This window comes from Pipistrellus hanaki (assembly GCF_964339955.1).
Source record: "Pipistrellus hanaki genome assembly, chromosome: 16".
NCBI classification, from domain to species: Eukaryota; Metazoa; Chordata; class Mammalia; order Chiroptera; family Vespertilionidae; genus Pipistrellus; species Pipistrellus hanaki.
Window position 1 is genome coordinate 46,101,966 of NC_140518.1, and position 16,951 is coordinate 46,118,916.

At 64.2% G+C, this 16,951-nt stretch overlaps 1 protein-coding gene across 2 annotated transcripts; it reads left to right on the plus strand.

The window, feature by feature from the left end:
- The first annotated feature begins 262 nt into the window (after window positions 1-262).
- Window positions 263-12,432, plus strand: B9D1 (B9 domain containing 1). Of its 2 annotated transcripts, XM_084861600.1 has the most exons (8): window positions 263-444; window positions 838-906; window positions 1,685-1,753; window positions 4,872-4,983; window positions 9,421-9,517; window positions 10,338-10,400; window positions 11,922-11,989; window positions 12,175-12,432. In XM_084861600.1, the coding sequence occupies exons 1-8, from the start codon at window positions 382-384 to the stop codon at window positions 12,315-12,317; spliced, it is 684 nt and encodes a 227-aa protein (XP_084717726.1). In that variant the 5' UTR covers window positions 263-381; the 3' UTR covers window positions 12,318-12,432. The 2 variants fall into 2 exon arrangements, with proteins under 2 accessions (XP_084717726.1, XP_084717727.1); XM_084861601.1 differs by lacking the exon at window positions 838-906 and having other exon boundaries at window positions 265-444.
- The last annotated feature ends 4,519 nt before the right edge of the window (window positions 12,433-16,951 follow it).

The window sequence follows — 16,951 nt, forward strand, 5'->3', positions numbered from 1 at the left end:
CCTCAGACCCGGGGCAGAGCCCGCGCCCCGCCTCGCTGTAGCGCCGCAGCGCCGTCTCGTGGCCGGGGGCTGCCTGCACCACTGGGCCTCCAAAGTCCTCCCGCCGGCCGCGCCTCCGCGTGGGGCGCGCAGACCGAGGCCGAGGGGACTCACCCACGAAGCACCGCGCCGACTTCTCCCTCCCGCCCGCCCGCGCCGCCCGCCTCCCAGCATTCCTGAGAGGAGAGCCGCCGTCTGCGCCTGCGCGCCGCCACCACGCCCACGCGGCTGCGCAGAAGGTCGCGCGCCTAAGCCCGGTGCCACGCCGTCTGTTTCCAGGGCAACTAGGGCGCCTCTTGGCGATTGCCGCGCTGCTCGGGCGGTTTCCGCGCGCCCTCGCCCATGGCGGCCGCGGGCCCCAGCGTCTTCCTGCTCATGGTCAGCGGGCAGGTGGAGAGCGCCCAGGTGAGCGGCCAGGGTCCGACCGGGCCCGCCCCCCAAACCCCTTGGGGCTGCCCGCGGAGGCTCCTCACTCCCGTTAGGCGGGGAGCGCCAGCATCTGAGAAGCTTGGCGAGGCTGCCGGCCATCCTTAAACCTGACGTGCGGGCGTGTGACACCGAGAGCCGGGCTGGTGGCGGGGCCACCCTCGGCCCGTGTGGCCGGGCTCGGGGTGCACTTGGGGGAGGAGCCTCACGGGGCTGGAGCGGCGGAGCCCGCGCTGGGCCTGGTCCGCGAGGGAGCCCGGGCGTCTGCGCCCCGCCCCGTGCGCTCCGAGCGCCCACCCCCGCGCTGAACCCCCAGATCCTCACCCTGGGCTAGAACAGAGATGATTTGGTTGCTCTCACCTGTGGTGGCAGTGCCTTGGAATGGTCCAGGGAGGATGTGTCTGTCAGACGCAAGGGGACGCCACTCCACCCCCCTCCATTGTAAGAACCATTTGTTTATATGTGTGTATATATACATTTCTTAAAAGTTCACCAGGTGTCTGCTCTGTGCCAAGCTCTGTGCTCAGCACTGCTCATTCCAGCCTCACCATGCCTCTGTGAAGTAGGTATCACTGACATCCCAGTTTACAGATGGGAAAACTTGCCCAAAGGAAGTGGCAAAAGTGGGATTTGAACCGGGTCTTCGCAGCGCCAGAGCTTGGCCACACTGCCCTTTCGGGCTGCTGAGGGGCTCTCACTGGGCTGGGTCATGTGTCCACTCTGAGCACCCGCCCAGCCCCTGCCCCTCCCCCACTCTGCAGTCGTCCCGCTGTAGCAGGGCATCCGCTGTCCTGACAGCGCCTGCGCTCAGTTCCCACCATTTCCTTACGTCTCCTCTGTGCCCACCGTGGCAGGCTGGGGTGCAGAAAGCCATCTGTTCCCTGCTCACAGTCTGATGGGTGAACAGGAACAAACAGGCAAATGCCTCGGTGCAGGGCCGCTCCGGGGGCCAGGAGCCAGGAGGTGGCTAACATAGCCGGGGAGCCCGGACAGCTCCCTGCGGGGAGCAGGGGTGTGCCAGAGGTGTCAGACCGAGGGCAGAGCGAGCACAGGCCCAGGGGCAGTGGCAGCTGGGACTCTGCCCTGCACCCCACACCCAGCCCCGCGTGAACCCCGTGTCCACATCCGTAGCCACTCAGATCCCAGCCTGCACCTCAATCAGAATTGCTATTGGCTCAGCATGCGTTCCCTGAACCACCTGTGTGTGCTTTCTCCACAGTTTCCTGAGTACGATGACCTCTACTGCAAGTACTGCTTTGTGTACGGCCACGACTGGGCCCCCACCGCGGTAAGCTGGGCCCTCCGCAGTCAGCTGCCCCCCTCCGCAGTCAGCTGCCCCCCTCCGCGGTCTGCTGGGCCCTCCGCAGTCAGCTGCCCCCCTCCGCAGTCAGCCGCCCCCCTCCGCGGTCAGCTGGCCCCTCCACAGTCAGCTGGCCCCTCCGCGGTCAGCTGGGCCCTTCACGGTCAGCGGGGCCCTCTGCAGTCAGCTGGGCCCTTCGCGGTCAGCTGGGCCCTTCGCGGTCAGCTGCCCCCCTCTGTGGTCAGCTGGCCCCCCCGCGGTCAGCTTGCCCCCTTCACGGTCAGCTGGCCCCCTCCGTGGTCAGCTGGCCCCCCCACGGTCAGCTGCGCCCTCCGCGGTCAGCTGGGCCCTCCGCGGTCAGCTGCCCCCCTCCGCGGTCAGCTGGCCCCCTCCGCGGTCAGCTGGGCCCTCCGCGGTCAGCTGGGCCCTTCACGGTCAGCTGGGCCCTCCGCCGTCAGCTGACCCCCTCCGCAGTCTGCTGGGCCCTCCGCGGTCAGCTGGCCCCCCCGCAGTCAGCTGGGCCCTCCGCGGTCAGCTGGGCCCTCCGCGGTCAGCTGGGCCCTCCGCGGTCAGCTGGGCCCTCAGCGGTCAGCTGGGCCCTCCGCGGTCAGCTGGGCCCTCCGCGGTCAGCTGGGCCCTCCGCGGTCAGCTGGGCCCTCTGCGGTCAGCTGGGCCCTCCGCGGTCAGCTGGTCCCAGGCCCTCCTCACACCTTTGAGACCTGGAGTTTCTGAAGGCCAGACACACCCCTTCCCTTCCAGTTCAGAACCGTTGGAAAGATAGATGGAGTTCAGAGGGCACTGGAAATGAGCTGTTCCTGGTAAAGCTGAGTGGGCAGTGCAGACACCACTGGCTCCTGGCCCCACCCCAAGGCTGTGCTTGCTCAGGGACCCTCTGGGCTCTGCACCGGGCAGCACACAGAAGTGCAGGGCAGTCAGACCGGTCAGCATGCTGGCTGAGCTGTGATTCTGGGCTGGTCCTGCACCGTTTGGCCTCTCAGCCTGTGGGGACCCGGAGCTCTCCCTTCAAGACTTCCCCAGGACCAGCCTGTCCCCCAGGACCAGCCTGTCCCCCCCCCCAGGACCAGCCTGTCCCCCCCCCCCAGGACCAGCCTGCCCCCCCCAGGACCAGCCTGTCCCCCAGGACCAGCCTGTCCCCCAGGCCAGGGCCGAGGCCGCGCCCCCAGCTGACTGTTGGCAGACTCTCGTTTGGCCACAGGCAGTTGAGGACACGGAGGGCTAACGTATTCTCAGCGTGGCTCACTCGCCCGGAGTGGCTTACTGGTCTGCAGAGATGAGGAGAGGGGACATGTTTTCCGGGGCTGCTGGCCGGCAGCTTTATGAAGGGCCTGTGCTGGGCTGGTCCTGTCTTCCTGGGTGCACTCCTTGGGCACAGACCACGTAGCGTGTTAGCAAGGCGCAGTGCTGAGGAGACAGCGAGTTAGGAGGGGGAGCTGGAGGGGGGGAATCTACATTGGTGGGGGGGCAGGGCCTCGCTGAGCAGGAGGCCAGGGGACCATCCCCGTGGACACTGTGGCAGAGCGTGCGGGAGACGGGGCAGTGCCAGGCCCCGGGCAGGAGTGCTGGCGGTGGGAACAGGAGGAGGCCGGTGTGGCGGGTGGACAGTGAGCTTGGGGACGAGCAGGTCCCAGCGGGTCTTGAGGACGTGGTGGTTCGGAATAAGGGCCATGGACCTTCCGTCCGAGCGCTGTGAGCGGAGAGAAAGGCCATCTGACCTGTGTTCCTGAGAGACTGATCCTTTCTGGGAGGGGACGTGGGGAACCAGGGCCAAAGCAGGGAACCACCACTCTAACCAGGTGGGCGATGGCAGTGTGGATGGGGAGGGGGAGGGGTGAGCGGTGGCTGAATTTCAAGTATATTTTGAAGGTAGTGCCAACAGGTTTTCCTGTTGGGCAGGTGTGGGCATGAGACAGAGGAGCCGGGAGTCACACACGCTTGCCCTGGCTGTTTGGCCCAGTGCTAGAGCGTCCGCCCATAGACCAAAGGGTCACCAAGTCTATTCCTGGCCAAGGGCATGTACCTCGGGTCCCTGGCCCCCACTGCAGAGCAACCAATCGCTGTCTCCCTCCCTCCCTCCCTCCCTCCCTCCCTCCCTCCCTCCCTGCCTCCCTCCCTCCCTCCCTCCCTCCCTCCCTCTCTCGAAATCGATTTCTTTAAATCCGGTGAGGATTTAAAGACAGAGCAAGGCCACACTCAGGAGCTGGCAGCGTGGCTCGGAGCTCTGTAGAACAGACTGGGTTCTCTCCCGCGTTGGGCGGGCGTGTAAGGGTCCCTCCCGAGAGAGGTCCGGATGGAGCCCGGGAGTTGCTGTGGAGACAGGCGGTGCTGATGGGAGTGCAGAGGGCAGACCAGGCTGGAGGTGGTGAGCTTAGGAATCACCACCACAAACCACACTGAAATCTCAGACTGATAGGAACCCAGTGCAGAGAAAGAGCCTCCAGACCGAGGCCCAGGTGCTTCCGCACGAGGGAGGCTGTGCGGGGGCTGCGGGGCCGGGGCTGGAGGAGGACAGACCGGGGCCCTCCTCCGAGAGGCGAGGTGCTGGGAGGCAGCGAGGAAGGCGGGCTGTGGCTGCCTGTGTCAGATGCCCAGAGGCCGGACAAAATGAGGAGGGACGTCACCAGCGAAGCCGAGGACATTACTTAGAGAAGCCCTTTGGGGGGGGGGGGGGACACGGTGGTCAGATTGGAGCGGGTTCGCGAAAGAAAAGCAAAGAAGGGCTTGGAGCCGGGAGTCTGGCAGCTCTTTCAAGGTTGCTCCGGAGGGGAGGGGAGCGGCCTGCCTGACAGGGCGTGGGGCCAGAGGTGGTGTTTGTGTGGAGAAAAGACCCTCAGGCTCGGCAGTGGGAGGTGGTTCCTCTGGGAAGGCGGGAAGGCGGCTCCGGAAGGTGCCTGAGGAGCCTAACGAAATGCAGGCCCATCAGCCAGGAGCTGCCCAGTGTCTCAGTTCCCGTTGTTTGGAAGTTAGTGCTTTGGCAGGAGGTGGTGAAAAGACAGCCCTCCCGGCTGCTGCCCGGCGAGGGGCCGGCGGCGAGGGGGCCGCGGCGGGGGCCTGGCTGCCGGCGGGACCCAGGCCGTGTCGTCCGCAGGGCCTGGAGGAGGGCATCTCCCAGATCACGTCCAAGAGCCGCGACGTGCCGCACGCCCTGGTGTGGAACTTCCCCATCGACGTCACCTTCAAAAGCACCAACCCCTTCGGCTGTGAGTCTGCGGGGCGGAGGGCGGAGGGCGGAGGGGCACCCCCGGGCAGCCTCCGCCTCCTGCCCACCACGTCCACCCGCTGGGCCTCGAACCAGCCTCATACTGTGCCAGCTGGCCCTTTCCCTCATTTCCTCCTCCTCCCACCCCAGTCCGCCTCCACGAGGTCCGGAGGGAGTCAGGTCGCCCCAGCCTGAAGCCGGGCCGCTCTGCGGTGAAGGGCAGAGCCGGGGCGCAGGCTGCGGGATCTGGGTGCTGGGTGCTGCCTCGGCCTCCGCACAGGCTGCGCCCAGGACCCCCAACTCCTGCTCCTCCGTGCAGTCCCTGGCGTGGCCTCTTCTGGGCATGCTTCGTGCTTTCCCTGCCCAGGACCCCTTCCCCACATCCTACTTTGACCCCTTCCGGAGCTCCTTGCCTACAGGATCCTCCCGCCCGCGGTGTGCGAGGCCGGGGCTGGCGCCGGCGTGACTGTCTCCTGAGGGTGGGCCCGTCCCGCGTGGGCACAGCGCTCTCCGTTCTCACTCACGTTAGGAAACACTCCAAAGCCGTTTCTGCTTCCAGCCTTACCCTGCAGCTGAGCATGACTTAATGCAGCTGCTCGGCTTCACAGCGCAGGCCTTCCTGCTGCACCGGCCGGCCGGCTCCTGGGCGGGGGCTGGAGCAGCTGCCTGCGGCCCCCCTGGGCACCACGGCCTCCTGCCCTCATCCTCCCGAGCAGGAACTCCCACGCTGCCTCCGCGGCCTGGATAGTGACAGCTCCCTCTTGCTGAGGACGGCTAGGAGAGGCAGAGAAACATGGAAAGGCAAACGACACACCCCTAAAGGCATCGGGTGGCGAGCAGAGCAGTGAGTTACCAGGCCAGGATCTAGGAGGAAACCAGTCCAGCAAGCGACTGGGGGGGGGGGGGGGGGGAGTGAAACAACTGTATGAGAGCCACATCGATTGGTGAACCTGCAACCCAGGTACATACCTTGACCAGGAACCAAACGTGACCCCTTTGGTGTGCAGGCTGGTACTCTACCCACTGAGCACAGCTGGCCAGGGTATCAAGACTTGACAGCCTCCCTGGTTCAGGGCCCAAGAAGCGTGTGCAGAACTCTGGAAGGCCAAGTCCTCCCAACCTGGGCCAAGACCTCGGAGAGCTGGGCCTGGAATGAGGAGAGGAGGCAGGCCAGCCCCACAGATCCACACCGTTCCAGACCTGACCAAACACAATCTTGACAAACTGAACCAGCAGGGTACAAAGATGATAACACATGAGCAAGGACTGTTTATTTTAAAAATACAAAGCTCAGCATCTAAAATCAACTGGTGTGATCCACCACACTGAAAAGTCGTGATCATCCCCATAAGTGAAGTGTAATGAAATTCAACATCCATTCTTTTTATTGATTTCAGAGAGGAAGGGAGAGGGAAAGAGAGAGAGAAACATCAATGATGAGAGAGAATCATTGATCAGCTGCCTCCTGCATGCACCCTACTGGAGACTGAGCAATGACAAGATGCCTGGGTATGTGCCCTGACTGAGATTCAAGCCCTGACCTCCTGGTTCATGAGTTGATGCTCAGCCACTGGGCCTCACTGAGAGAAACATCGATGTGACAGTGAACATCCATGATAAATATTTAGCAAAGTAGGAATAAAGTGAAGCTTCCTTTTTTTTTTTTAAGACAATTTTTTATTTTATTTTTTTAAATATATTTTATTGATTTTGTACAGAGAGGAAGGGATAGTTAGAAACATCGATGAGAGAGAGTCATCGATCAGCTGCCTCTTGCACACCCCCTACTGGGGATATGCCCGCAACCAAGGTACATGCCCTTGACCGGAATCCAACCCGGTTCCCTTCAGTCCCCAAGACGACGCTCTATCCACTGAGCGTCTCGGCAAGTGAAGCTTCCTTAATCAGTAAAGGTAAACTACAAAAACTTAGAGGAAACATACTGTTAGTGAACTTTGAAGGATCTCCCTCTGAGATCACCAACTGTTCACATAAAGGGCATAGGAATTAGGAAGGAAGAACAGAACTACCCCCGGGTGACAGGATCACGTAGAATTTCCAAAGTAACCTACAAATAAATTATTAGAGGTAGTGTATTGTCATGCATGCCGTTGATAAGATTAATAAAGAATCAGTTGCTTTTTGTGTAAGAATAAATAGAATACATAAATATTCTATATAATAAGTAGAAAATGATAACTTGAAAAGTGAAATACGTAAAATATCAAGATACAGCTGGTGCTACCAGATGTGAAGCTTTGATTACAAAGTGCAGTGCTGATGGATGTGAGGGCGATCTGGCTGCGACATCTGTCACCCCATTGATCGCCAGGGTTGATTCGGCTGATCTGGCTGGCTAGGCGGGTGTCCCCCTCCTCCCTCACCGATCCATGTGCGTCCCTCCTGGAGCTGCGGGCTCGGTCGAAGAGGACGACTTCCCCCCAAGAGGAGAGGACCGGTCTTCGGTCAAGGGTATACGAGTACTGCGCTCCCCTGCGAGAACCTCCACACAAGCTCTCAAGGTACAAAGTGCAGTGCTGAGGCAGTGGCCTTGGCACAGGGCAGACTGACCAGCACAGAGCTGGCCTGCACTGGCACCTGGCGGCAGCCATCGGACTGGCACTGCCCAGCCGCAGGGAGAGTCTGTCTGTGAGTGAGAGTGAGGGTCCTAAGCAGTGCTGGGATGGGCGGATGTGCACAGGGTGGAGGCGGGAAGCAGACCCCACTTCGGTCACACACACTGATTCCAGCGGGTCTGCTCATGCCCATGGGGAGAACCAGCTTCCTTCAGGACAGCACGGCGCCGGCGCCAGGCCGCGGACGGGAGCCTTGGGAAGGGTGCAGGCTAACACCAATGGTTCTGGTCCAGCATCTAAAAGGGTTCAGCAGCCGAAACCGGTTTGACTCAGTGGATAGAGGCATCAGCCTGCGGTCTGAAGGGTCCCAGGTTCCATTCCGGCCAAGGGCATGTACCTTGGTTGTGAACACTTCTCTGGTAGGGGGTGTGCAGGAGGCAGCTGATGGGTGTTTCTCATCGATGTTCTTAACTAATATCTCCCTTCCTCTGTAAAAAATCAATGAAATATATTTTTTATATAAAAGGGTTCAGCAATCTGGAGAAGGGCTGTGCATAAATTAATCAAGAGTCCAAAGATGAAACATAATTTTGAAAGGCATTATAGGGAGTCAGAGAAGACTTAGCTAAAGGAACTAAGTTCTCCTTGTCTCGGGACCCCTTGCTTTTAACACGTTTGTTCTAAGGTGAGGTAGATATAGACATCAAATGGGGGGTTCCCTTTACAGGGTCCGTTGTCAGGATGGAAGAATTTGCCTATGGCTGTTCAGGTGTTTGGCCAACAGGAGGCAATGGCATGTAGATTAAGATGCCCTGAGCTGTCTGGCAGCAAGCAGTCATTTAGTGCATCCCTTTCAGGTTTGGGAAATGCCCTCAGCCGTCCCAGATGCCTCAGCCCTGCGGACGTGCGGAACTGGCTTCCGGTCAGAGTGAGGAGAGCGCAGATTTCACACACATTCCAAGCCCGTGAGAAAGGCCGTCCTGTGGCAAAAGGGCGGGAGACAAACAGGCCAAGAGCCAGGACGAGGTCTCCAGCCGACGTCAGGGAGAGCGAGTCTCACAAACACGCTGCATTAGAGGATACAGAGTCACTTCCAGAAAGTTCAGTGAAGGGGACAGAACCAGAGGCCCTGCCTGCTGGGAGCATTCTCTGGCAGGGAAACCTTGAAGGAGTGGTTTCATGAAGCTCGTAGTGGTGAGCTCTAAGGCAGTGACAGGAGGGCACAGGCCTCCCGCACACCTGCTGACAGCCTCAGGCCCTGGTCCAGGCCTTGGGGAGGCGGGAGGTGCCTGCGAGTAGTGCTGGTGGCCGCCGGGCCAGCCCCACTGCCATCCTCGGGCCGTGAGGAGAGGCCTGATGTGAATAGGAAACAGGTGTAATTGCTAATATTCTGTATTGATTTTTAGAGAGGAGGAGGAGGAGAGAGAAACATCAATGTGAGAGTGAACATCCATCAGCTGCATATTGCACACCCCTTTCCAGGGTCCAAGCCTACAACCCCAGCACTGGGAATCGAACCAGCAACCTTTTGGTACCGAGCCCCACCGGCCTGGGCATAATTGCTAACATGCAAAGGGAGCTGCAGGAAGGCCTTTGCTTGCTCTCTGCCGTCTCCCCAGACAGAAACCAGCCTCCTGGCCGTCCCTGAAGGGCTCCAGAGCCACTGCATGTGTCTGATGACAGGCGTGGGCAGCACCCTGCTCTGATGGCGTCGGCCAAGCAAGGGGCCTGCCCTGCAGGTTCTGGTTCCCTCCCCAGGACCTGGGCTGCAGGGGCCCCTGGTCTGCACCTGCTGCCAGGCCCTGCCCCCTCGGCCTGCCTCTCCCCCGCGGTCCCCGTGGCTGACCTGCCTGTCCCCCCAGGGCCGCAGATCGTGCTCAGCGTGTACGGGCCGGACGTGTTCGGGAACGACGTGGTCCGCGGCTACGGGTCGGTGCACGTGCCTTTCTCGCCCGGCAGGTAGGCCTCCTCTCCCGCCCGCCGGCCAGCCGCCCTCGCTGGGCCGTCTGCCTGGGGCTCGGGCATCAGCAGGGCCTTTCCGGGACGGACTGCACCTCCAGGCCAGGCATGTGCTGCTGCCCGGGGTCTGGCCGCTCATACGTGGGCGAGGTCAGTGCTGCCGCCTGAACACCACGGGGTGGAGGGGTGCTGGCACCCTGAGGGGCTGCGCCCACTCCGTGGGGCCTGGGCATCAGGGTCGGAGTGCACTCAGCCCTGCATCTCCCCCTCCCTCGGTGCCTCAGCCCAGTGCTCCTGGCAGCAGAGGACACGGAGCCGTGGAGCAGCGCGCCGTCGGCGTGGGGCGGGGCAGACTGAGGGCTGGCACAGAGCAGGCTGAGGCTGCTGGCCTGAGGACGGGAGTGGGTCTGGGGAAGGCGAGAGGGGGGCGCCGGGCGTGCTGCTCCGAGTTCTGTTAAAACAAGACCCAGAGAGGAGGGGGGCCAGGCCCCGGGCCTGAGGGTGAGCTGGCTGGGCAGGCCGAGGGCGGGCCGAGGGCCAGGTGTGCAGGGCTTCCTGGGGGAGGGCACCGTGCTCTGCACCATCTGAGGACGGCAGAGCACTGGACCTGGGGGACAGCGGGAGCCTCTCCAAGGCGCACGCGGGCGCGGGGCCGAGCATCCTGACGCTTAAGGAACAAAGGCTCAGGGACAGCTCTGCCGGGCTGGCTTCGTGCCGCACACGCCCACCGGTGCGCTGCCCGCTGTCCCGGCTGTCCACTCGCTGGGGGCTCCGGCAGCGGAGTGGCTTCTGGCCCTCGGCACCTCTCCCCTCTGCGCAGACACAAGAGGACCATCCCCATGTTCGTCCCGGAGTCCACATCGAAGCTGCAGAAGTTCACAAGGTGGGTTTTCTACACGTCGCCCCACCCCTCCTGCCACATCTGCCCTCTCTGTGCCAAGGGGCCTTGCCGGGCCGCCCAGCTGCCCCCCTAGGGCACATGGAAGTGGGGCTGGGGCTGGGCCGGGGCGGGGGGGCTGCATTGGACCAGGCCCGAGCAGGCCGTGTGAGTTCTGAGCCTACGGAGGGGAGTCTGGGTGCCCCCTGCCCCTAGAGGCCCCTGGGAGGCCACCCTGATGGGTGGGGGCGGGACCGCACCGTCCCTGGGCTGCTGGGGAAGCAGGCAGTGCCCATCAGCGGGCACAGGAAGGTCCGGGGCGCGAGAGCACAGCCGTCCTGCCTGGGGGCGCTGCTGCGCCCCAGCTCCCAGCTCTGAGGGGCGGCTCGCAGGCCGGCGAGGCTCTCGCCTCCCGGTGCCTCGGTGCAGGAGCCCGGGCCGGGCGAGGCCGAGCGGGAGGTCTGAGGGTGAGGGCAGCCCTCCGGGAGCCCAGCTCAGCAGCCGCCTTTGCTCAGGCCGAGACCCGGGCTGGCGGGTCCCCTGGCGCTCTCAGTGCCCGGCTCTTCCCGCCTCCGCCCTCCGCCCTCCGTCCCCCGCTCCCCGGGCCTGCGGTTTGCACTCTCTTCCGCCCAGTGTTCCCCGTGGTCCCCACGACCAAACTGCGCGACCTGGAGGGCCCAAGCCGCAGGGTCCCCTCCGGGTCCGGACCCCGAAGCGCAGGCTCCGCCGGCCGGAGGTGTGGGGGCTGCGCCCCGCTCCAGCCGGAGGCCCTTCCCCGCCCCGGCTGTGGCCACGCCACTGGTCCTGCCTCTCACGGGACCTTCTGGTGACACGGAGGCCGAAGGTGCCCGTGCTCAGCTCCCGCCACCCGCACGAGGTCCCGTCTTCCCGACGAGGCCACCCTCACAGGGCCGGCACTCAGCCTGGGACGGTCCCTTCGCCGGTCTCAGCCACGAGGACGGGCTCCTGAGCTTCAGAACCCGAGACATGTCTGCCGTCAGGCTCCCTGCGCCCCCCGGCCAGCGCCCCGCCCGGCCCAGCCCACAGCGCCCTCACCCCACTCCTCAGATGGGGAAACTGAGGCACAGAGCGTGACACCTGTCAGTCCCAGCCAGAGCCGGGGCTCCGGCTCCCTCCCTGTCCCCTTCCGGGGGCTGGGAGTCCATGCTCCACGGGGCCTCTGCAGCCTGTGGAGCTGGCAGCCGTGGGCGCCAGGGTGGCTGAGGTGGGGAGCCCCTCCTGCAGGCCGGCTGCTGCCCAGGAGGCCGAGGACGGGCCTCTCAGGACGCAGGAACCTCGCGCCCGTGGTGCCTCGTGCCGTCCCCTCGGGGGGCCTGTGGCCCCAGGGCAGGCGGCCCCGCCCGGCGGCTGGTGCGGTGTCCTGGGCTCAGTGGGTGTCGGCCCCGTGGTGGCCTTGCTTTCAGACAGGCCTGCCCGGTGGTGGGGGTGCGGGGGGACGGGGGAGGCTGCGCCCGCTTTAGTGGTCTGTGGCCGGGACTGCGGCTCACCCGGCGTCCTGTCTCTCAGCTGGTTCATGGGACGGAGGCCTGAGTACACGGACCCCAAGGTGGTGGCCCAGGGTGAAGGCCGGGAAGGTAAAGCTTGACCCCAACCCCACCCCAGCCCCGCAGACAGGTGGAGCCCGGGAGGGGCGAGGTGACCCCCTGGGGACAGTTGGGGTGCCAGGACCTGCCAGCACGGAGCGGCGAGGGCTGGGGGGCGGGTGCTGGCTCCGCGCGACCGGCTGTCTGCCTGGCGCTGACCTCCCCTCTGCCCCCAGTGACCCGCGTCCGCTCCCAGGGCTTCGTCACTCTGCTCTTCAACGTGGTGACCAAGGACATGAGGAAGCTGGGCTACGACACGGGGCCTTCGGACACGCAGGGGGCCCCGGGGCCCAGCCCGCCCCAGGGCCTCCCCCCGTGAAGCCGGCCCTTCTCCGGACGGAGCGGCTCCCAGGCCGGCAGCCGCCGCCCAGCCACCTGCCTCAGTGCCCGGGGGGCGGGATTTTCATAAAATAAATGGTTGCTTTGTCACAGGACCCAGGCTGGCTGCCTCCTCGCCCCTTCAGCACCGGCGGGAGCTGCCCTTTCCCACTGCTGTCACCGTCCCCGGGAGGCACTTGTCACCGTCACCTCCATCTCCAGCCTTCCTTGGCGACGGGACAATGCCGTTAGGAGAGGTGGGGAGGGGCCCGCCCGCCCGCCCTCCACCTGCCCCGCAGCCCTGCCCGCCTCCCGGCGAGGAGGTCTGCACCCCACCCGCACCCGGGCCGAGGGAGGCCTCCAGGCGCCGTCTCACCTGCCACCGCCAGACCAGGCCCCCCCTGCACAGACCCGGCCGCCGGGACTGCCGCCCGCCCCCGGCTTCCGGTGGGGTGGGATGGGCCGGGCCATGCCCAGGCGGCACCCCAGGATTTCAGGGGAGCCCGGTGCTGCTTCCGGCCCCGGTGCGCTGCGGCCCGCTGCGGTGGGCTTGTCCTCAGACCACGGCCTCTGCTCTGGGCACCTCCCGCCCCGCCCCCCTCGCCGCGCTCTGCAGCTCCACCAGCGGCTCCGGCCGATGCTGCTGACGGGACAGTGCCTCCCGCCGGCCCTCCTGCGCCGCGGCCCGCAGCCCCGCAGCCCTCCAGCTCCACGGCCCCGGCTCAGACGTGGGCTGTGCCCTTGCTCCCCGGGAGCACTTCCTCCTCCCACCGCAGCTCCCCGCCCCGCCCCCGGCCCCACCTCAGGTCCACAGAGGGCACGGCCTGGTCTTCCTCCAGCTGTCATGGCAACGCCGCTGCCGGCTTGTCCTCAGCCTGGGTCCTCTGAGCCACCGTGGTCAGAGCCGTTCTCGTGACCAGTGAGAATCCTCTCCAAAACGTCCCTCCCCCGTGGCCCCCTCCAGCCCGCCGCCATCCTGTCCTCGGGCCCACCGCCGTGCCGGTGCACTGAGCCGGCCCTTCCTTCCTCCTGGGATGTATCCCAGTTTAGGATTCAGTCATGCCAAAACCGGCTTGGCTCAGTGCAGACTGAAGGGTCCCGGGTTCGATTCCGGTCAAGGGCATGTACCTTGGATGCGGGCACATCCCCAGTAGGGGGTGTGCAGGAGGCAGCTGATCGATGTTGCTCTCTCATCATCGATGTTTCTAACTCTATCCCTCTCTCTTCCTCTCTGTAAAAAATCAATAAAATATATATATTTTTAAATCAGTCATTACCCCCTCCCCCCTTTCAAATAAGGCTGCAGGTTTATTGTGAAGGTGACAGATCTGCCTAGCAGTGTGCTTCGGTCGCACGATGGGGGTCTGTGGACTGAATGGTCCCAGGTTCAGTTCAGGTCAAGGGCACGTATCGGTTGCAGGCTGGATCCCGGGATCACAGGTAGAGGCAACCGCTCGGTGTGTCTCACGTGGCCGTTCTGTCCCCCATCCTTCCACTCCCTGAAGACCAATGGAAACCGTCCTCGGGTGGATGGACAACAAACCAGCGAGTGAGGAGGGCACCTTGGTGACAGGCGTCGGGTGCGGCCGTACTGACACGCATCAGGTCGCTGTGGTGACAGGCAGTGTCAGCGAAAGCGCCAGACTTGGCGAGACCCTAAAACCCTAAAGGCAGACGGGACCCTGGACAGCGGGCAGGCCTCGCCAGGCTTGGAGACCTCTCTCATCCCATAGCATAGGAACTAATTCTAAAATTCTATGGCCACCAACAGATAAACATTTGACAAAAACAATAGGCACACTTTTTATTGGTTCACAGCGGACGGGTGGCCTGAGGGAGCAGAGGCAGCACTCTCACCCCCGGCAGGCCCTCCGGCAGGACCTTCTTCAGTCAAACTTGCAGGGGGAGCCGGGCGGACCTCCGCTTGCTCACCGTGGACGCTGCAGGCCCTCCACCCTCAGCCCCCCTGCCCGGCTCCGTTCTCGTCTGGCCAGCCTGGGCCGGAGCCCGGGGCCGCCTGCTGAGGACCAGGGCGGGCAGAGCGTCCACGCGAGGCTGCCGCACCGTGTCCAGAGCCAGGCCTCCCTCCCGCCTCCGCCAACCGTCCCCCGCCTCCCCCCATTTCCTCAGCCCCTCGCCGTCTGCGGAAGCTCCTTCACCCCTTTTCTGCTCTCCAACCTCCCGTCTCCTTCGCCCTCACTGAGATGGGCGATCAGAGCTCCTGGTGGCCCCTACCTTGGGGCAGAGATGCCTGGGGTGAGGCCCTGGACCGCCTCCTCGCGGCCACTCCGCAGCTCCCACCCGCCCTCTGAGGGGACAGCCAGCCAACATGCTGGGCCCCGCGTGCTCCAGGCCTCTGCCCCTCACCTCGCCATCCCCGCCCGCCCCTTCCCGTCACAGCCAGACCGTCCAGGGCAGCTTCAGGCTGCAGAGCCGGCCTGCAGCACCTGTAACACAGCAGTTCATTCGCTTCTGTTTAATTTTCTACTTTTCAACTTTTTATTAAAACGTTTAAACCTAGGAAAGTTGAAATACCTTTGCAGTGAGCACCATCGCACCACTGTCTCCCATCCCCATTCCCTGGTGTGCCCTCTGCCCGCTCCCTCCGGGAGCCTTCCCGCTCTCAGTGCCTGCCGGACACGGGCACGCCCTGCTGGTCGCCACCAGAGCGTGCTGTTTGTCATGAAATGCATTCACCGTGGCAGTGCCCTCGCCTAGCAGGCCCAGGGCCCCCCACCCCCGGCGCCCGCTGCCTGTGCCCATCGGGAATACCGGTGAGGGACGCTGGGCCCGGGCGTGGGGAGGGGGGAGGGCGGGATCTGTGACCGGCTGCACCGGAGGTGGGAATGTCAGGTCTGCGGGGGAATCACTTGGTCTGGCCCTGCCAAGGCAGTAAGGGTTTGTTAACTAAACGTTTGACCAAACAGAGCAGGCTGATTTTTTAGCTGATAGTTCTGTATGGCCCATGAATGATGTTTAAATATCCAAATGGCCCTTGGCAGGAAAAGGCTCCCCACCCCTGACCGTGCACAGCCAGGGCATACGGCCCGGGCCCGCCCCTCGCTGTCGATCCCGTTCCCCCTGAGGAAGCTGTCACAGGCCGCCGCCTCTCCTGGGCCGATGGGGTCTGCGCCCCCAGGCCCTGCGTCTACGTGGGCCCATGGGACCAGCTGGCTAGGACACTGGGTGGGAAGGGTGCTCCCAGGTAGAGATCTGACCCTTAAACCGCCCGGGCGATGCCCTCACCCCTCCTTTCCCCCGGCGCCGAGGCCGGCGGGTGAGGACGGCACACCGCGCGGGCGCTGCCGGAATGCTGCCGCCGGAGTCGTGGCACTCGGCCCCCGGGAACTCTCCCGTTCTGACGTGGAAATTGGTATCTGACCGAACCAGCCGGTGTGTGTGGGCTGGCGGGAGGGTGGGGGGCAGGAAGAAGGCGGACGGGACCCTGGACAGCAGGACAGACACAGACTGCCGTGCTCGCCGGGAGGCAGGTGTGGGCCACTGGAAAGCTACCACCGCCAAGGGATGTGCTCGGCCAAGTGGCCAGTCTGCAAGCGGAAGTGACAGGAAATGAAGAGGATCCAAAACTGTTATCAAAAGTCTGGCAAAGGAAACTCCTAGAACTTAAACAGGAAGGGCTGAGCCTGAAGCAGGCTTTGGCAGTAAAGCCTCCTGAGATCTGACGGGCAGGTCCCTGGGCTTGGGCAGGTCCCAGGAGCAGGGCATTGGCCGTGGCTCCACACGGCACGGCATGGCCGCTGGCACCGAGGTGAGGGGTGAGGGAGCAGAGAGAAGAGGCTGCTGGGAGGGCTCCTTACCTGCTGCTGCTAACGACCCCCCAGCTTGGCTGCTTAGCCAGCTTCTCCCTCTCATGGCCCCACAGGTGACTGACTGGATGGGGCCACGGACCGCTCCATGGGGGGCGGGGGGTGATCCATGTGTGGGAAGCGGTGAAGTAAGTATGTGGTGACGCCAGAGGGCCATGTGACTGACTGGCCAGACCCACTTCCGGTCCCCTGGGCACAAGGAAGCGATGTGCTGCAGGCCTGGCCCCAGGACCCTCCCCTCCCCTTTCTGCTGGTGGAAGGGCGGTGTCCCAGCCGGAAGCCGCCGAGGTCCCCAGACACGTCTTGGGAGAGCAGCCCAGGCCCCCCACCTGTCCCGAGTGGATCCCCAGCTGCTGCAGGCCCTGCAAACCCACCCAGGCCCTGTTTAGTCCTCTCCCTGAGGCTCCACGGCCCGGGCTTCAGCACGGAAAGGTGGGTGGCAGGCAGCCCAGGGCAGCACAGCCTGGCCAGCACCCTCCCCACCGCCCCTGTGCTCCCCGCCCGTCACCGCCCTTGCTGTACTCTTCCTCTTCTGATCTCAGGTCCTGGAAGGGGACAGGGCCCTGCACCAGCCTCCAACCGGCGGCCGTGAGTCACCCTAAGGGTGCGGCTGGCTGGCGGCCCCTGAGGTGGCAGCTTGGTGGCAGGGAGCGCACCCCCAAGACCCAGTGAGGGGAGGACCAGCCGCACCTCCACCTCCCTGCCTCCAGCTCCTCTCTGGCCAGCACCTGGCTCCACAGCCTGCCCACCCTCCTGTGTCAGGGACTGAAAAGACGGGGGAGGGCAAAGGACACAGCCAGAGACCGCA